The following is a 20,878-nucleotide window of genomic DNA, read 5'->3' as shown; positions in this document are numbered from 1 at the left end:
TACCCAGTTTCCTGTGTTTGGCAAGCACTCTAGAGGAGTATGTGTTGGCTAGCTTATGGCTTCTAATGTAGCTCTATCATTTATAGGCAAAACACTACCAATATACCTATCTCTCCATACCAAAGGGTCCTCTCTGTAGCTACATATTCAAGCACAGTTGTTTATATGACGAGGAACTCCAGGTTGCTTAATCCCACTGAGTTGATTTCCTGCTCTTTAAGATTTTAAGACTTTCATTATGACCTTTTGCAACTCATATTTGTCTTTTTTTCTGGTGGACCAGCACATCACCTGTCATTTTTAATTTCTAAGAATGCCTCTGGGGCTTACATAGGAATAGAAGCATTGCTGTAAACAAAGATGAGGCTGGAAGCGAATGCGTTCTTTATCTTATTCCCTACCTTTCACCAGACTCCCCTACAGCAGTGGGGAGAAGAGGCTGAAGATGAAGCCATCTATAGCATCACCCTTGAGCGAATGAAGGCAGAGCCTGCAGCCAGTGGAGCATCTTGCTTGGTAGGTTCTGTTATCATTCAAAGAAGAACAAGACCCTCTCCACTTTTATCACAAGGGAAAGAAATTGGTAGAGGTCAGGAGGAAAAAGTAATTCACCGAAAATGAGGCATTTTTCATGCAGTTAGTCTTAATTTAATTATTTTGAAAGGTTTTTCATTCCATTGAAGTGATGGACCTTATCCCTAGGTTTAATGTTAGCTGGAGGAAAGGGCACTCGGTGGCCAATGGTCCTGAAGGTTACATGATACTGACCCTATCTGATGTAACCTACAACTTAATAGCAGTTGCCAGAAAAGTGGTACTGCCTTGTTATTATACTTTGGATTTCCAAGGCCCCAATGATCCTGCACTCAGAGCAGAGAATGTTGGGTTAGATGGGCCTTTGAACTTATCATGGTGACTCCCTGAACCCAAGCATGTAGTTTTCTTGGCAGCAGTACACAAATGAGTTGTCTTTGTCTTTGTCTTCTTCTGTGCCAGTGGTCTCCTACTTAAGTATAAAGTCCCATTCTGCTTAACCCTTTCGGATCAGTCAAGGAGCGGTCATTTACTTCAGCAAGCTTCAAATACTATATGCTTTTGATTTACTTATATGCAAGAGCAGTGTTGCTGCAGGCTTTACTGTTTATCTCATGCCTACCCCTTTCCCAGAAGGAGCATCCAGAAACACCAGAATGTCCTTTTGTCCAGTACCGTACTTGCAAAAGGCGCACATTGCGGGCTGCCACCCTCCCCCAGCTGGTGAAATGGCTGCTGACAGCAAAAGAGGAAGGTGACCTTGGCTACACCTCCAGCTTCCTGGCTACCTATCAAGCCTTTGCTACTCTCATGCAGGTGTTGGAGCTGCTGCTGCCTCTGGGACCAGATAAGTGAGCCACTGGCACAGGGTGGGTGGGGTAGAGGTGGAGAACACAGGAGGCTCCCAAATCAGATCTCCCAGGAAGGTTTGAATTAGGAACTTGGCAGAACAGAAATAGAGAGCGTTCTGATGCTGCTTCTGGCAGTTTCCCTGCAGATTGACTCTTTCACACTAGCGTAGCTCAGTGTAGCTTCATAAAAATCTAATTATTGACTCAAAGCATATGGCACAAAGAATACCAGAAAACAGCTGGCAGCAAAAGACAACACAACTGCAGGACAAATCAGTTCTAAATGTTCAGTTATAGAGTATAATCCACCAGGCAAGAATCCACTTTATTTGTTTATTTGTTTATTTTACATGTTTACCACCTATTTCACATAGAGGCGACTCTGGGTAGCTTACAAACATTATCCTTGATTCATCTTTATTTGTGAGATCTCAACTCCCAGAATTCTTAGCAATGGCCATGCTGAGTGGGGAATTTGGAGGGAATCCAGATTGAGGAAGGTGGTAGTATGTTTTGTGGACCCATACAAATAATTCCACCTAGTGGTCAATCTGAGAGTTTCAAATGATTTATTGTATCAAAAACTAGTCCTGAGCCACTAGTTCTAGCTGCTCTAAGTCTGAATTATGATGTTCAAGAGGGGAATAAGTGATAAAACCCCTGCCACTGCAAAAGGAAGATCTACAATATTTTTTTTAAAAAAAGAATGTTCTGCTTTTAACAATATGGCTGAGTAGAAAAGGGAAATATAATCCTATTTCCATGAGGAGGAAAAGAAGCAGGGGAAATGTCATTATTTTAAAAAATCTCCTTTCATGTCTTTGGAAAAAAGGGGAGGTTCTTATAAGAGGAGGGTATGCAAGAAAAAGATTGCAGAGAATCCTCGACTTACCAGCATTTGTTTAGCAAGCCTTTGAAATTACAGCACCATTGAAGAAGAGACTTAAAATCTATATTCACACTTACAATAGTTGCAGCATCCTCACGGCCCCAAGATCAAAATTTGGGTGCCTAGCAATTGGTATGTGATCACCATTTCTGACCTTCAGAGTCAGTTTTTGACAAGCAAAGTCAACTGGGGAAGTTGGGTTTGCTTAACAAGCACATGATTCACTTGACAATTGAAGTGATTTGCTTAACAATCATGACAAAAATGTTGTAAAATTGAGTTCAACTCACTTAACAACTGCCTTGCTTAGCAATGGAAATTCTGGTCCCATTTGTGAAAGTTGAGAACTAGGTACCAGATTAATGTGAACCTTGATATGGGAGAGGCAACTTTATTGAGTGAGGTGGTTAGAGTAAAGTAGGGACAGTGGAAGGCCAGGAGTGATTTATATGGAACAAGAGTAGCCCCATGGCTTGGGGTGAGTGTGGGTCAGGAGCTGATTGCATTTCTTTTCTGATTGCAGGGCAGTACTCCATGTATTGGAGCAGTGGCTGCAGCATCACCCTGAGGATTTCTGGGAACCTCCAGAGTATCCTAATCTGCACAAAATTTTGTTTTTCCTCCATCAATCTGCTCCTAACTCCCCAGTGTGTGCTTTGGCAAAGGGATTGCTACAAGCCCACAAAGAAAAGGAGGTAAATGGTAAGAATAATTTAGGACCAAAATTGCCAAGCATGGCCTATCTTCTCAGAGTTTCTAGTCTGGATCTATCCATTCTGACTTCTGCTCCCAACAATATGCTACTGGAGGTATTGTTCTCATGTGGGGGTGTCGTTCTCATATCCCATCCAGCTTGATCCAGCTCCCTGAAGCCCAAACCCAGTTCCTCACTGGCTATCTTGCAATTAACTTAAATTTAAGGATGAATGAACTGCACTGAAGTAGACAGGTGCTCTGGGTATGCTTGCCTGCCCACACACAAATCTATGTAAGCAATGGGTTGCTGTACTGCTTTTTTGGCAATAGCCCTTTTGTTTCTGACAGGTACTATCATCCAATGATACCAGTTTAGGAACAGAAGCAACAAAATCTGTGGTTCAAATAAATAAATACACGTGTTAGTATTACATATGCAACTTGTTATTTAAAATGGATCAAATTATAGCCTGTGCACTCAAATCAATATGGTTGCAAAGATTTTGCAAAAGTCTCTCAGCTCAAAGGAACAGAATATGAATGATGTCTGCCTTCTCACGTGTGTAATCCCAGGTGGGTACAGGCACCAGGTTAGTCTGAGCCAAAATCATCTATTTGCCCTTCTGTTTATCAACCCAGGACATCATGCAACTCACACTTATGCCTCTTTTGAAATTGCTATCATTTCTACAACAGCCTTTTCTAAACCGGTGCCTCCCAGGTGCTGAGGCTAAAATTCCCATTATCTCAGCCCATCATCCAGTGATGTGCTGCTAAGAATAAGAGCCTTAACTTGTAGTTCCCTGCTGATAGAAGAGCTGGTAAATTAACACCTCTGGAGGACACAGAATGAGGTAGTAAAAATTTTGGAGTACCTCTTTCTACTGCAGGTGAGAAGGGGTTTGGCCTATTTTTTTGAATGTTCCTTTTTTGTAAAAGGCTATATGTAGCAGACTAAAACATCAGGAAAAGGCTGTTACTATGTTGGCTGGGGCTACTGAGAACTATATTTCAACAGACCTTGGAGTTTCCCACATCTGTGATTAAGCATGGGGGCCTTAACAATAAAGTGTAGGCAGGCTTGCTATTTCCACAAAGGAAATTTCAAAATGCAACTCTTTTTCTTTACAGGAGCAAAAGGGCATTCACACCAGCTTAATTACAGATGATAGGAATTGTACTGGGCTGGTGAAGGCAGCTTTAGGCAATGAGATAAAAGTTCTTTAATTTTGAATCTAGCTAGTCCTCTTGGTTTATTTGGATATGCAATGGAAATAGTATCCTCTGTTCTGCTCTCTAAGACCATTCTAATCCCAGGATGAAGAAAATAGCAGGAACAGGAGCAATGTTGGCTGCCAAATCTCCATTGAACTTGTTAATTCCAGGATAATGGAATTGTAAACTCTGCAATTTGTCCCCTCTGGAATTTATAAACTTTCAATATGTATTTATTCAATTTATATGGCCACCCACTTGCCAAGTGGCTCTGGGTTGAAAATATCATATACAAGAGAAAATGTTAAAATAATAAAACAAAATCAAATACATTGTACTGAGAACTACACACATAATACCTATATAGCCATGGTCTGGGGAGTAGTCCAAATTTTCAAGGCTTTAAAGGCCAGCAGGGTTAACACCAGCCAAATTTTAGATGGATGCTCTTCCATGGAACAGGTGCAGTGACAGAGAAGACATGCCTTCTGGCTTCCATTAGGTGATACTGCTTACTTGATGGGACCTGATGCATGCCAACCCTGTCACATATTGTAGGTTGAACAGAAGATTCAACAATTATCCAGGCCCTGTGTCATGTAAGGTAACCCCCAGTACCTTAGAATTACACCTAGAAGCCCACTGATAACCAGTGTGGCTCATACCGTAGTTGTTATATCTGGACTTACCAAAATGCACCTGTAACTATCCTGATTCTTCTGGACCAGATGTAAATTCCCTGGACACAGAATCATAGGCTGAAAGAGACCTTGGAAGATTTCTAGTGCAAACCCCTACGCAAGGCAGAAGTCATTTCAAGACACTTCAGTGGCAATCTCTATAAAGTGTCTTGCATAGTCCAGATAAGAGGTAACTGTAAGTAGCACTCCCTGACGCTACTTACAGCAATTGGCACATAGTAAGTTATACAAAGGCCCTCGCAGACATTCTGTAGTTGTACCTGCTATTTTAACAGGAGGCAGGAATCTGCTGATTATCGGCTCATGCTGGATTATTCTTAGATTTTATGTAATTTATATACTCTTAGGAATGAAGAGCAGAGAAATGTGCTGCATTCTGTTCTGTTACAGAAAATAAAACTTGTCAGTACAGAACTCCCAGAAATCAGTCCAGGGGTACAAAGAGATTAAGCAGTCATTTCAGGCATTAAATTTACTAGAATAGTATACCGTATAGCAGGGGTGTCAAACTCAATTTCATTGAGGCCGCATCAGCATTGCGGTTGCTTTCGGGGGGGCGGGTAGGTATGGCCAGGGTGGGCACGGCCTACTGGGTGGGCGTGGCTGGAGTGGGTGTGGCCTACTGGGTGGGCATGGCCAGCTCTACATCGTTCGCTTCAAAGGTGCTGTGGGGGCCTGGGCAGGAGTGGGACAGATCTGAGGGTCTCTGGCAGAAGGGGATGGGACCAGAGCAAGTGCCAAAGCATGGTCCACTGGAAAAGCCTGCTGAAACCCCTCTCCTGGAGCCCATCAAGCCAGATATGTGAAGTAGGCGAGGGCCATTTGCTGGCCACTCCAGGCGATGGTGCATTTCTTCATTCCTCACAAAGGGTGACACCTCCCCAGCGTGCGCCCAGTGGGTGAGGCCAATGCAGCAGAGGCCGGTCCCTTGCTGTTTCCAGATGGCCTGGAAGCTAAGACTGAATGCATTTCAGCATAGATGGCCACCACAAAATTGTACATTGGCTCCCGGGCAGCCTGGGCTGGGCCCATGGCAGTGTGGACCATTCCATCACTGTTTCCAGGATGGCTTCGCGGGCCACATGAAACTACGTCGCGGGCCGCATCCAGCCCCCGGGCCTTGTGTTTGACATGTCTGCCATATAATGTCCCTAAAATTCTCAGTGTAGACAGATATAGATGTTACATTATATGGAAGTCATGTAAAAACCATACACAAGGGCATGCAATCTATCTCCAGTCTATTCTGAGAGGTTAAAGGATGGTAGATAGTATATTTGGCTGTTTGGATAGATTCTACATATTCCTTCTTGTGCCTGGTGAGTACCAGAACCTGGATACTCCTAAAGTTAATGCACTGCTATGAAGTCATGCAGATGAATTCAATTCCTAGTGGAGGTTTTGATCCCTATAGATAACATGAGGGATGTAGTGGTCTAGAGATGCCCTAGTCATCTCTCCATTGGATTTCTATAATGTGCTCTACATGGGGCAACTCTTGAAGGGTTTTCAGAGGCTACAAATGATACATAATGCAATGGTGCAGACAGTTCTGGAGGCCTCTAGGGTGGAAACACCATTGTTACACAAGCGGCATTAGTTGCTGATTTGCTTCTGAATCCAATTCAAGGTGTTAGTTATCACCTTTAAAGCTCTTCATGGCATGGGACCAGATTGTCTGAGGAACCATCTCACCACAATGGGATTGGCCCTCTCCAGTTGCTCCAGCAGAAGAGGCCTTTTGCAGACTCTGCTGGCTCAAAAACTTCAGCTAGTGGAGTCCAGGAGAAAAGCCTTCTCTGCTATGGCTCCTGCTCTCTGGAACAATTTGCCACCAGAGCTAAGATCAACCTCCACCCTTCTGACCTTCCGGAGGGCCCTTAAAACCTGGCTCTGCCAATTGGCTTGGGGTCCTGATGGGGGCACATTATGCTGGAGGTAGTTGGTTGAGTGAGAGATAAACCCCATTCCATCTGTGTTCTTGGTTTTTAGCCTTTACTTAGTTGTTGTTAATTTTAAGGCTTTTATATTTATGTTTGTATACAACTGTAAACTGCTTAGAGTTACTTTGGTTAATGTGACAAGAGGGCATATTAATTAATTAATTAATTAATTAATTAATTAATTAATGGTGCATGATCCAAAGAAACTTTAAAAGGCTGTTTATAGCATAATCCTGAAACAAGCCACAATTGGCACATCATCTCTCTGAAGTTCAGAAGTTCCTAAGGAAGCAAATATTAAAAGCTAGTATGATTGTTTTTGATGCTGGTATTTTGGTCTGGTACACTGGCTTCCTTACAGCCATTGCTTGAATCCTCTTTTTTCTATAGATCACATTATTTTCCTATAGGAGGCAATTCCCCAGGGATGGGACCATCACAGGTGATCACAGAGGCAGCTGGGACAGATGACTGTGAAGAGATATCAGCACTGATGTCCTTCTCTGTGGATGAAGTGGCCGAACAGCTGACACTGATGGATGCTGTAAGACCTGTTGGGGCCAGAAACTGAAAATAATTTGGAAAAGAAAACAGATTAGGGCTATGATGAACAGGGTAGTTCTGAAATCCTTTTGAAATTGGCTTGATGACAGAAAAGAGAACCAGCATCACTTTTTACAGTCCCTGTAGGCAAACCTTTTGATGGGCATGAGCTACATTTTATGTTGGAAAGAGTGGGTACTAAGGACCATAAAATGGATGGGATGTGGCTGCTGCAGGGGTGAATTTGGGATGGTTCTTTGCTTTGCAATATGTCTATTTGAGGCCTTGGATTTTGAAAACCTGCTCTGAAATCACTTAATGCACTAAATGGCCCTCAAATGGTGCTGAATTCCTTCTTTCCCCTTCCCTTTCTCCAGAACCTCTTTAGAGCAGTGCTACCCTTCCACTGCCTTGGCTGCATTTGGTCCCAACGAGACAAGAAGAAGAATCAGCACATGGCTCCCAGTGTCCGTGCTACTGTGATCCAGTTTAATGCAGTCACCAGCTGTGTTATCACATCTGTGCTGGGGGATCTGGCCATGCACATTCCCCAGCGTGCAAACCTGCTGGAGAAATGGATCCAAATTGCTGGAGTAAGTCAGGAAGAGGGTCAGAGTGGTGGCAATGGGAAAACAAAGCAGGGCTGAGCATGATGTTAGGGGTTGCATAGTTCATCTCTTGGGAAACTCTGAGCCAGAGAGATAGTGACTGCCCAGGTGCATTCCTCATTTGTGACAATATTTCTTGACAATGTTTAGCACTAATGCCTCTTGCAACCTTTTTCAATTGACATCTCTGAAAGGGGTTTCTTGTTATTTTTCTGCATGAGGTAAATTCTTCTCAGTTATTGTATGTGCTGAGACTGTACATTTCTGTTCCCCAAAGTAAAGGGATCCTGAATTTTCTGGATGAATAAAAAAAAAACTAGGATGGAATACTGCAAGCGGGAGAATTAAGCATGCTTGATGGACACAGAATGCAGATGGACAATTGCAGGGCAGGCAAGAGGAGCAAAAACATTGAGTGGGAAGCTACACTGGCCAATTGTTGGTGTGGCTGGAGAGAAAAGGGCAGAGGTTGAAAGAAGAAGGTACCCTGTGGCCCCAGCACTGGTCAGCTGATTGTCAAAATAAATGCCTCTTTTAAACTCCATAAAATCTGGTAGGGTTCCTTAGCTGCCTTTAGTTAGACACAACAAGCAACTTTATAGTACCGTAGGGGACTTTAGATCACTGTAGTGTTGAACTATCTTATATTATGTTCTGTAGGTATATATACAAGGAAAAGTCAGAGTAGGCATGGCAATAAACATGACACGAGTGGGATCTCTCTTGGACAGTCATTGGCAGAATCCAACTTTATCATATTTAGACAAATCTGATGTCAACCTGTTCCTAGGTCACAATAATTAATAGTTGTTTTAATTATGCTCATTCTAATTATGCTAATTATCATGCTGGTCCTTCTCAATCAGTGATTGAGTTATGAAGATAGGCACATCTGCATTCTGTCTCGGTTAATTTCTTGGAAGTGTAAGGACATGACTGCAGGATCCCTTGGTCATTTTTCTGCAGCAGTACAGTACCCACTACTACATCACTAGCATCTACCTGGATGACAAAGGGGGGTGGGTTTCAGGCCCGGATACTTTAGTATGAGTTCTGCTGCAAATAAGAGTTTTGAGCTTTTTGTACAGGCGCTTGGCATTCCATTGTCCACTTTGGGAGTTGGTTGGATTTAGGTCTCCCTTCCCCTTTGGTTTTCAATAGGTTAATGATGGGCAGTTTAATGTCAGGCCTGCCCCAACTTGGATCTTTAGGAAAGAAAGACTCTCAACTTCATTTGTTTGAAGTGATAGGTTCTTTTAAAGTTAAGTAGTTGCAGCAAAAGTAAAGCTACACTTTAGATGTTTTGGGAACTGCTTGAATGTTTGGTACCTCTCAATGTAGTTTCGCATTCCGTTCCCAGGCCATTCCGTGTCCATGGCGGCTGCTTTATTCCGGTTTGGCACTCTGGTTCTTGTCAATGTGTTTCCCTTTCCCATCATTTGTCTTCCCACTCCCATTCCAAACTTGATTACTCCAAATTCCTTTTCTCCCTCTTCCGTTTTATGGCAGGTTACCAGCAAAGAAAAGAAGCTGAAAATGGCAAATCTGACAGGCTTCACTATTCTGAGCACCAAAAGTGCAGATTCCTTAAATTAAAAAAACAACATTGGATGTGTTGAACACGAAAACTGCCATGTTTCCCTGAAAATGCCCCAAAATAATCCTTAGCTTGATTTTTTGTGCTGGGCCTTATATAAGCCCTACCCCGAAAATAAGCCCTACTTATTTGCTAAGACACAAGGTGAGGTGAAGCGGGGGGAGGGGGGAGGTGCCTCATGTGCCCCCCACCTGCTTACCATGCCACAGAGCTGCTGCTGCTGCTGCTGTCGACACAAGGTGCATCACATCACTGTTGCGCTGCTGCTGCAAGGTGCATCCTGCTGTTATTGCCACTGGCGCGAGGCAGGTCCTACTGATATTGCAAGGCTCATCCTGTTGCTACCACTGTGAGGTGCATCACACTGTCACAAGGTGCGTACTGTTTTTGTTGCTGCCACCGCGAAGCACATCCTGCTACCATTACCGCCATTGCAAGGTGTGTCCTGCTGCCATTGCTGCTGAGAGGCAGCCGCGAGGCATGTCCTGTTGCATTGCCGCTGCAAGGCACGTTGCCACCGCCATGAGGTGCATCCCGCTGTTGCCACGAGGTGCATGGCGGGATGCATGGGCCAGTGGTGGCAATGGTGGCAGGACATTCCTCGCGACAGCAGCAGCAACAATGGTGAGACATGCCTCACGGCAGTGGCACCAACAACAGGACACACCTCGGAGTGGCACCAACACCATCAGGGTGTGCCTCACGGTGGCAGCACCAATGATGGCAGGACACAGTTCGCAGCAGCAGGACGCGCCTTGTGGTGGCAGCAACAGAAGTAGGACGCCTTGCACTTGCAGCAGCAGCAGGAGCCCTGCAGCATGATAAGCGGGGTGTGGGGTACATGGGGCAGCTCCTGGAAAAACATAAAACATCACCCGAAAATAAGATTTAATGCCTCTTTTGGAGGCAAAACAAATATAAGACTGGGTCTTATTTTGAGGGAAGCACAGTATGAATGAATGTGTTGAACATGAAAACTATTTTAATAAATTGCTTTAAAACAGTGGTTCTCAACCTTTTTAATGCCGCGACCCCCAACCGGTCGTAAGTCAAGGACTACTCAACCAGTCATAAGTCGAGGACTACTCAACTGGTACAGCACCGTTTGCAGAATGGGACTTTTGGCGGGCTCAGCAGGGCAGAGACAGCCTGGACAATTCCTATTGGCTTTTGAAAGCCAATAGAATTAGACTCTATTCAAGAGAGTCTATTCTATTGGCTTTCAAAAGCCAATAGAATAAAAGGGAGTAGCACAGCTAAGGAAAAGGGGGAAAAATGGCGGACTGCGTTGTTTGGCGACCCCCGTGAAATGGTCGTTCAACCCCAAATGGGGTCCCGACCAACAGGTTGAGAACCACTGCTTTAAAATTAGGTAAATCAACATATTTAAATATCTAATAGTAATATTTAAAGAAATATTTCCATTTAAATTGAGGTGTACATTTTCAGAACTTATTTATTATCATTTATATGTTTATAGTTCACATTTCTTAACCACCCATCTCCCTCAGAGAGTTGCTCTGCATTCTTGGGTTGCATTCTTAGATTGTTAAAAAACTGAGATAACCTCCAATTTACACAACTGTAAATATTAAAATTAAATATTAAAAACACATATTTTCATTTTAAATTCAGTTTCTCTTTAATGTTAGATTAATTTGATTAAACCAATAAAAATTATGTTGTTGTTGTTAATTGCGAAGTCGTGTCCGACCCATCGCGACCCCATGGGCAATGTTCCTCCAGGTCTTCCTGTCCTCTACCATCTTCTGGAGTCCATTTAAGTTCACACCTATTGCTTCAGTGACTCCATCCAGCCATTTCATTCTCTGTCGTCCCCTTCTTCTATTGCCCTCAATCTTTCCCAGCATTAGGCCCTTCTCCAGTGAGTCCTTTCTTCTCATTAGGTGGCCAAAGTATTTGAGTTTCAACTTCAGGATCTGGCCTTCTAAAGAGCAGTCGGGATTGATCTCTTCTAGGACTGACTGGTTTGAACACCTTGCAGTCCAAGGGACTCGCAGGAGTCTTCTCCAGCACCATAGTTCAAAGGCCTCAATTCTTTGGCGCTCAGCCTTTCTTATGGTCCAACTTTCACAGCCATACATTGCAACTGGGAAAACCATGGCCTGGACTATATGCACTTTTGTTGGCAGGGTGATGTCTCTGCTTTTTAGAATGCTGTCTATATTTGCCATAGCTTTCCTCCCCAGGAGCAAGCGTCTTTTAATTTCTTGGCTGCAGTCCCCATCTGAGGTGATCTTTGAGCCCAGAAAAATAAAATCTGTCACTACCTCCATTTCTTCCCCATCTATTTGCCAGGAATTAAGAGGGCCGGATGCCATGATTTTGGTTTTCTTAATGTTGAGTTTCAAGCCAACTTTTGCACTCTCCTTCTTCACCCGCATCAAAAGGCTCTTTAGTTCCTCTTCACTTTCTGCCATTAGCGTGGTATCATCTGCATATCTTAGGTTGTTGATATTTTTCCCGGCAATCTTATTTCCAACTTTTGTTTCATCTAGCCCTGCCTTTCTCATGATGTGCTCTGCATATAAGTTAAATAGGCAGGGCGACAGTATAGTCTTGCCGGATTCCTTTTCCAATTTTGAACCAATCAGTGGTTCCGTGTCCAGTTCTCACTGTTGCTTCTTGACCCGCATATAGGTTTCTTAAGAGGCAAATAAGATGGTCTGGTATTCCCATCTCTTTAAGAACTTGCCACAATTTGTTGTGATCCACACAATCAAAGGCTTTAGCATAGTCAATGAAGCAGAAGTAGATGTTTTTCTGGAACTCCCTAGATTTCTCCATGATCCAGCGTATGTTGGCAATTTGATCTCTAGTTCCTCTGGGTAAATAAGGGTATAATAAAAATTATACCCTTATTTAACTGATTGTGCCTCTCTCCATCTTTGTCTCTTTCTTTTGCAATCTTTGTTCACACAGCTACAATCTTTCAATCCTTGCTGAACTATTTATCTTTTCCTTCCCAACACCAAACTTCCAGCGATGCCGGGCCTTAAGGAATTTCTCTTCACTATATGCCATCCTCTCTGCTCTCCAATCCAACTCTATTTACCGACTAAAGCGCACCTGGGCTGCAGTCAACAGGTAAGTGTAAGGTCTCGCCTCAGCTATTCCCCCAAGAAAGGTGAATTCTTGAAACAGGCAACATTTCAAAAGGCTCTTTTATTGGGAGACAGCGATTGCAGAGAAAGCAGGCAGGATCTAAAGTTCCCATGTGAAAACATTAGGTTAAAGCCCACTGTTCAAAACCACTCCCAACTGCCCAGTCCATGAAAAGCCAATCTGAAGGTGAGAATGTGTTGTGAGAACTCTGAGCTGAGAAGGTGATAAGTCATTCTCAAGCACCCTGATGAGGCAAACCAGATGGCCGGGGGCTCATTCCTCCTTCCCAATTCCCAGGAAGATACATCAAAGCAAAGGAGAAACAAATCAAAATGGGTACATTGTAGAAAAGCCCCAAGGCCCCCCCTTCCCACCAGAATGGTAGTGTCCCAATAGGGATCTATGGGGACCTGATAGTAAGTCTTTGTAAAGGAATGAGATAAGAGAGGGCAAAGGGGCTGGTCAAATATACCAAGCTGCCTTCCCTTTGGCAAAAGGCCACAACATGGCAGATCCCTGGGATCTGGAGAGCAGATTGACAAGAAAGAAAGCTCATTAGACAGACCCCATCTCAGGCAGTTCTGCATTTTATCCCACAGAGAAACCAGGAGCTCCTTTCGAAAGCTCTCACAGATCTTCTCTGAAGACCACAATCACTTGAACTGCCCAGAAATCTTGCTGCAGGTAGGGAGAATATCTCCTGAGAAGAAGGAAAAAGAATGTGATGCACAAGGGTGGTTTTTCAAATGGTTTTCCATCTCTCATGGAAGTAGTGAGGGAAAATACTGACATTTTTCACTGACTGATTCTGGATATAGTTTAAGATGGTCAATTGGTTCATTTTAATTTTATACCATTTGAACATCAGTTTGCCCTCTGGGGCTCTTCTGTAGGAAGGAGATACTCAGGGTCCTTGTGATGGAGGCCTGAGTATCTCCTTCAGGACTTCTCTGCAGGTGAGATTTCAACTGGAGCAAATGGTAATAACTTCTTGATTGGATCCAGCCAGATTTGCTTAATGCTTGCATTTGCCAGTATTCATAGAAACTTTTTGCAATTTTGCTTTCATATCATGGTCTTAGATTTACATAAATGCATCTCTTTTGCAATTCTTGGGTATGTTAGGTGGGTGGGTTCCCACAAGGATACAAGAGAGAATTACATCATCCTTTTTGCTTGCTTGGAATTGCTAGTGTTATGGCATATCCACCTAATGAATCCAGGGTTTTTGTTGCAGACTCCTACCATCCCATACCTTGGCACCTTTTTAACTGACCTGATCATGCTGGATACAGCACTGCCAGATTTTGTGGAGGTGAGCAACTTTGAAAGAGGACTGAAAGAGGGGGAAGGAGAATGTGGTGATCATCTGGTGAAAGGGCAAACAATTGCTCCCATGACACTTGACTGAGCATTTCAAATTAACTTATTTATTTAACCCCATCTGGTTTGAAATATTGAATGTATGTGAATGGCTTTATTTTTACCAAACATCATTAGGAGAAGGGATGCCTCTTACATTGAAGAATGATTAGCACATAATTTTGGACTGTTGCAATGTGATGTACCTGGGATCACTCTGGAGGCTGGCAAGGAATCTGCAGCTTGCACCAAATGCCACAATTACTCAAGAAGGAAACCTACCTTCCATAAACAATCAACACTGTTCTGAAGACACTGTACCAAGATGGATGCCAGTCCATTACTGATTCAAAGTCAAGCAATCTGTTACGAAATACAAGGCCCCATTCAGTTTAGAAACTGAGTATCTGATGGAATACTGGTTCCATTATGGACTTGCCTACCAGTTCACCTCTATAGGACTGTGCTCATTGAGGATGTAGTATTTGCTCGCCATCCATGCTTGTATATGAGCTGGGAAGGAGAAAACTTGTCAGTAGTTGCCAAGGGACTGTTTTTGTCTTGTATCAGATGAAGTGTTGTCCAGTTTATCATGTGTCCCAATACCTTGTTTACTCTTTAAAATATCACCAGATTGTTTCTTACTTTTCTGGCTGACCGCAGTTGTCTAAATTCTTAGTCTGCTATTTGAATTCCTTTTTGCTTAAAAAAAAAAAAAATGGGGGATGATTGAGCCTGAAACTTTGCACACAAAATGTTAATGAGGGCTGGTTCAACTAGCTGCTGCTTAAGTTCTGTCTCCATGTGCTGCTCATTGTCTCTATTTTATTTTATTTTCCCAACTCCACAGGGCCAGCTCATTAACTTTGTGAAGAGGCGCAAGGTAAATCAAAGGTAGAAGAAGTGGAGGGATAAGGGTAGGAGCTAACATTTCCTAGTTTTGTGCTTAGCTCTGGGATGGGGAGGCATAATCCTGGCCACCAAGAGAACGGACGTGGGTGCAATCACAGCAACAGTGTGACTCTGTGATATGTACTCCTCCAGGAAGCAGCAATCCTCTTCTCTATCTGTCATCTGCAACAGTCCTGTCAGGGATACAACCTTTGCCTGAATCCATCCTTCCACTTGGCCTTCCACCGCCAGCAGCAGCTTTCTGAAGACCAGAGGTGGGAAGAGGGATTAAAGTTTTCTGCTGGGGATGGACAGAAAATTGTTTGGTGGGCGAAAACATTAGACACTCCTAATACTTGTACCACTCAGGTTGCACCTCTGGTTACAGATTTTTAAATGCACCAATAATTGCACATTTAAAGTGTGCTCAAAACAGCTTAGCACTTTTTATATCAGAAAAAATCAGTTTGCGGGGCCTTTATCAAAGACAATGCAGAGAGAAACAGCTTGATTCTGTGCTATGTGTGCCCTTTCCCTGCTGAAAAAAATTTATCTAAATTATTGTTTTCTTCAAGTGTACTATTACTGAATTGGTCCCTATTCAAGTGCAGTCTGTCTGTCTGTCTGTCTGTCTGTCTGTCTATCTATCTATCTATCTATCTATCTATCTATCTCTTATATGCTGTCCATCTTACTCTGCAAAGTGATGTACATTGCCAAGAAAAGCAGAAGGGAAAAGGTCAGACTATTTTATTTGGGGAAGAAGAGATATATTTATGCTATTAACACTTTACTAGTATTGTGAAATGGCATTAATGGTGATATCTCCATTAACAGGCAGCAATCCTATTTTGTTTTGTCAATGCAGTGTTCAGAAAATAATGAGGGGTGTTGAAATGATTCCTTTGTTACTAGTTTCACAGATTCATTATATTTGTGACATTCAGTCATTCCTCTCCTTCCCGGCTACCAAAGTAAGAGAGTGGTTGTCCACCACCAGTTAGATTTAGTTCTCCTGCTTTTCAAGACATAGATAATTGCACAATCGAGGCAAGAGAAAGGAGAAAAGGAGGCTGTTGGCCTCTTTTCCATATCTCTGTATTCCATATTGTTTTACTGTAACTTGAAACATGCCAAATATGGTGTGAAACCAGCTTAGAGAAGCCCAGGTAGAGTCTTGGAGACAGACTAATTCAATTGCTGCTGCAGTGAACTGATGGTAGAAGTTCCCCCTTGGAATGGTAACATGCTGAAAGGGGACAGAGCAGCAAAGACAGTAAAAGGCATCTTACCCAAATAAGAGGCTCTGTCCTAAATCAGGACAATACCCTTTGGCAATGACTCAGAATAGACTCAAAAGAGGCAAGATAGGGTTAGCAATGGGAGGTAAATATTACACTGGTATTTGCCAGCTAAAGGATGGGTGAATAGTACTGAGTAGGGATGAAGAACCCAGCGAGCGCATGGGGCAGGGCAGAGAATCAGAAAGATTTCTGAGAATTGATGAGTAAACAAGCAGTAAGGGAAATTATGGGGGCTAAGAGCTCAGGGCATAAACCCCAAAGTGCCATGTGTAGCCTCAGTCAATATTTGAGAAGATGTAGCTATAGAATCTGTCTTCACTGTTCTCCTCCAGCTACTGCATTTCTTGTATGATAGAACCACCAGCCGACTCCTGTCCCAGCTCGCCAAAGCTGCATCGTAGTCTGACCAAACGCTTCAGCTCGTAAGTCATCCCAGTAACTGATGAGAGGAGATGTTCTTGTTCCTTTCTATCCTCTGCCCTTTCACCTGCCCGATCCTTCCCTCCAGGCTCCAGACAAGCACCCCATCCACCCTGGGGGAGTTTTTTGTTGTTGTTGTTCCTACAGGCTGTTTTTATGCTGAGGGGAAGGGCAACCAAAACTGGGTTAATTTGAGTGTGGACAGATTAAACCATAGTGGAATTATAAATCAACAAATTAAACCGTTTACTTTGTGCTTTATTTGTGTGGTTTTCTGAAGCATCTGGCTGGCCATTATTAAAGAATAGGGTACTAGGCTATTCAGAGGGACAACAGGGCCACACCTAAGGCTGATCCTGTAAATATGGGGCCCAATGTCACCCTCTTCATATACCATACCATCAGATCCAGGCAACCTAGGCCTCTGGAGATTTGCAAGGAGTCTGGGTTTTCCAGGTCATACAATTCCTATTCAGAGTAAAATGATAACCCACTTTCCCTGGTATAATGTGAGAAGTCCTGGAACTCAGCTATCTGCAAGTTAAATTTTTCTAAGTATTAAGCACAATTTGGAAGAGGTGGTACTTCTAAATTAAATTAAATTTCCTAAGCAGGAATTTTCAGAAGAAATGGGCTGTTGCAGAAATATAATGACTATGCAGAATGATTGAAGTATTTTAAATGTATAACTGTACTAGCATTAGAAGTTTAGGTATTGTATTCATGAGAAGAGACGTTCAGAAGTTTACTAATTTTGATTAGACTCTTTGAATAAGGAGGCACTGTAAGTGGATTTACAAGCTGGTAAAGCTTTCCAAATGATCATTGGAATTATTTCTGGACCACATACTATAAAGGGGGATGCAGGGTTGGCCTGAGAGTTAGAAAAATGATACTAAGAGCAAATGATGAGACCAAGACCTAAACCCAGTGATGAATTACATGGCAAGGAATAACTTTGACCTGAGCAGCTTCTGAAGTACAACATCCACATTTTACTCCCAGATCTATACTAGCCACTCAAGCCCATATATGGTGCTGGGCTGCTTAGATACACATAGATGATTTGTGCTCCTGGGTTGAAATGGTGAGACCACAGTATTAGGGAGGGTTAAACAATGAGATGGATCTGAGGATATGCTGGGATCCATTTGCTTTTATTCTAATGTGGAGAGAGATGAGGAATAAGTGAAACTGCATCTTTCCCTTAACTCTCTGTCTGGACCCCTTTCTCTCCTTCTTTGCAGACTCCTCTTGGGCTCAGAACCATCTGCAGCTCCTTCCGGGTCTGAAAAGACTGGAACTATGCCACTGAGCTCCTCTAGTAGCCTTAACTCTGAAGATGGATCCAGTGTCCCTTGCTCCCCAACACGGGTATCCCCTGGAGTCAAGGTGACATGTTTATTTTTATTTCTATCCTATCTTTCAAGTCTTGGGATTCTTGCAAAACAGAAATGGACACTTAGGCAATTGGTGGAACACAATTACCATAACAATGCAAGTGCTACAGTTGGCTTTATAAGATCACCCTTTTTAATTTGCTATATTTTACCCTTTTGTTGATAACCATTTTGCGGGGTTTTATGAACAGCCCTTTGGGAAATTATCATCATACGTATTATCAAAAACAGGATTTAAAAACCTGGAGTTATCATATTGTTGCCACAGAACACAAGGAAATAAAATTTCAACAACAAACATAACCCCTGGTTTTAATGAATGAATTAAAATCAAGAAGCAGGGAAGTATTAATGAGGGAACCCAGCCCATTAATTTTTTTTCTTGGGAGAACATTCTGGATGCTGTTATCCCAAAGACTTCATTGTCTGAAACAAAATTACAAGGAATAGCAGAACATGGCATAGATCTGGGCGATAGATCCTGGACTACAGCAAACAAGATTAAATGAAGAAATTGGCCCAGAGAGTAATAGAAGGAAATGGATACTTGCTAATAAGTGCTGTATTTTCCATAAAGGAACATGAACACCAGTTGTTGAAGTTGATATTACAATAAAGAAACTACAGTATATGTTGTATCTCTATATTTTTACTTCTCTATTTGAAAACAATGATAATGTTCAGCCACTTCTATGGATTGGTAACCTTTTTCAAGCTGGTGGCTTCCAAAAGTGTGAAAATAAGTTACTATCACTCCCAAAGGGGTGTGTGTGTGTGTGTGTGTGTGTGTGTGTGTGTGTGTGTGTGTGTGTGGAGGGATGCTGATTCAGATTTAGAGATTGTATGTGTAGGCTCCAAGATTGGACGAAGCTGCCTTAGAATAAGGAGACTATTTTCTTTCTTTTCAGCAATATATATTTTTTTTTATTGAAAATTTTATAAATTTTTACAAAAAAACAAAATGACAATACAAAAACGAAAAACAACATATACAGAAAAACTAAACATGACATAACAAAACTCCCCTTCCCCGACCCCCCCCAAAACACCCACCCCCTTCCCCCCCGAGCTTCCCAGAGCAGAATATAGGCTTAATTAAAAAAAATAAAAAAAAATTATATATAAAAAAGAAAATATAACACTAAGATATATGTATATATATATAAAAATAAAAGTTATGAAAAAGCTATGTGATATTTTTTTATATCCAATTTAAATTGTATAAATTTTATCCATTTATCCCAAACAGCAAGAAATTTCTCTTGCGTTTGTTCCTTTAAAAAAGCCGAAATCTTTGCCATTTCCGCCAAATAAGACACTTTAAGGAACCATTCCTGCATTGTAGGCAAAGATTCCTTCTTCCAGTATTGTCCTACTAACAGCCTTGCGGCTGTAATCAAATTTAACATCAATATAACCTCCTTTGTATCACAATCAGTGACTATGCCTAGCAAAAATAATTGTGGAGTAAATTTTACCCTCCTTCTAAAAATTCTCTGAATATTCCACCATATCTTAATCCAGAAGGCTTTTATCTCTCTGCACGACCACCAAATGTGATAATAGGTAGCATCCAAACAACCACATCTCCAACATTTAGGCTGTAAGTCAGGGTACATGAAAGACATTTTTTGTGGATCAAAGTGCCATCTATAAAACATTTTATAAAAATTCTCCCTTAAATTCTGTGCTTGTGTAAATTTGACATTTCTCACCCAAATAGTTTCCCAGGTATCCAATGGAACTGGTTCACTAAAGTTCTGCGCCCATCTAATCATACAATCTTTAATTAATTCCGTTTCTGAGTCCAATTCAACTAGAACCCCATAAATTCTCTTAATATGAGTTTGTCTTTGATCCTTCACTTGCTTAATAAAATTTTCATCTTCTCTAAGAAAACCCACCTTACAATCCACCTTCCATCTGTCTACTAATTGCCTGTATTGAAACCAAGAATAAATAATATTTTCTTGTGCTAACTCTTCCCGTGATTTTAACTGCCAATTTTGTCCATCCCATCTGAGTAGCTGTCTGTAAGACACCATGTCCATTTTAACACCTCTTTTTATTCCTTCTATCACATGCCAAGGTATAGCCCATAATGGTACTTTAAAATCACCTTTATAATATTTTCTCCAAATCCTAAGTAAGGAAATTCTTATAATATGAGATTTGAAAGCCCAATCCACTTTTTTATTAAATATTAAATAGGCATGCCACCCAAAAAGTAAATCCCATCCCTCTAGATGGAGTATCTCAAGATTTGTCAAATTTACCCAGTCACTAATTAGTGTTAAAACCACCGCATCATAGTATAATTTCAAATTCGGTACCTTAAGTCCACCTCTCTCACGGAAGTCTTGCATGATTTTAAACTTAACCCTTGGCTTTTTCCCTGCCCAAATAAATTTATTGACGCCTTTCTGCCATTCACTTAAATTAATCTCATTCTTCAAAATCGGTAACATTTGGAACAAAAAAGAAACTTGGGTAGAATATTCATTTTTATCACTGCAATTCTTCCCATGAGAGATAATTGCAACTTCTCCCAATTCTTCAAGTCCTTCTGTACACTAGCCCACAACCTTTCATAGTTATTTTTAAATAATTTTGCATTAGAAACAGATAACATCACCCCCAAGTATTTTACCTTATTAACAATTTCAAAACCCGTCAAGTTAACCAGAGTCTGCTTCTCCTGAATAGTCATATTTTTAGGTAGAATTTTAGTCTTATTAACATTAATCTTAAAACCCGAAACCAAACCATAGTAATGGATCAACTGTAATAGCTTTACT

The 20,878-nt window shown here is 41.8% G+C and overlaps 1 protein-coding gene across 5 annotated transcripts in view; it reads left to right on the top strand.

The window, feature by feature from the left end:
* Window positions 1-20,878, top strand: part of RGL3 (ral guanine nucleotide dissociation stimulator like 3) — a 40,500-nt gene that overhangs the window by 2,949 nt on the left and 16,673 nt on the right. For 2 of the 5 annotated variants that reach the window (XM_039336492.1, XM_039336490.1), the window contains exons 2-13: window positions 412-516; window positions 1,168-1,385; window positions 2,798-2,976; window positions 7,240-7,373; window positions 7,750-7,965; window positions 12,582-12,685; window positions 13,303-13,387; window positions 13,941-14,018; window positions 14,916-14,948; window positions 15,110-15,231; window positions 16,593-16,682; window positions 17,928-18,072. In XM_039336492.1, coding sequence (XP_039192426.1) covers window positions 412-516; window positions 1,168-1,385; window positions 2,798-2,976; window positions 7,240-7,373; window positions 7,750-7,965; window positions 12,582-12,685; window positions 13,303-13,387; window positions 13,941-14,018; window positions 14,916-14,948; window positions 15,110-15,231; window positions 16,593-16,682; window positions 17,928-18,072 — 1,509 coding nt within the window. Of the gene's footprint in view, window positions 1-411; window positions 517-1,167; window positions 1,386-2,797; window positions 2,977-7,219; window positions 7,374-7,749; window positions 7,966-12,581; window positions 12,686-13,302; window positions 13,388-13,940; window positions 14,019-14,915; window positions 14,949-15,109; window positions 15,232-16,592; window positions 16,683-17,927; window positions 18,073-20,878 lie in introns of those variants that run through there. The other 3 variants (XM_039336491.1, XM_039336495.1, XM_039336493.1) reach the window with 3 other exon arrangements.

This window comes from Crotalus tigris, unplaced genomic scaffold (genome assembly GCF_016545835.1).
Source record: "Crotalus tigris isolate CLP2741 ecotype Arizona unplaced genomic scaffold, ASM1654583v1 scf7180000017666.379230911805:20528666, whole genome shotgun sequence".
Taxonomy (NCBI): Eukaryota; Metazoa; Chordata; class Lepidosauria; order Squamata; family Viperidae; genus Crotalus; species Crotalus tigris.
This window is presented reverse-complemented; position numbering and strand designations above follow the sequence as displayed.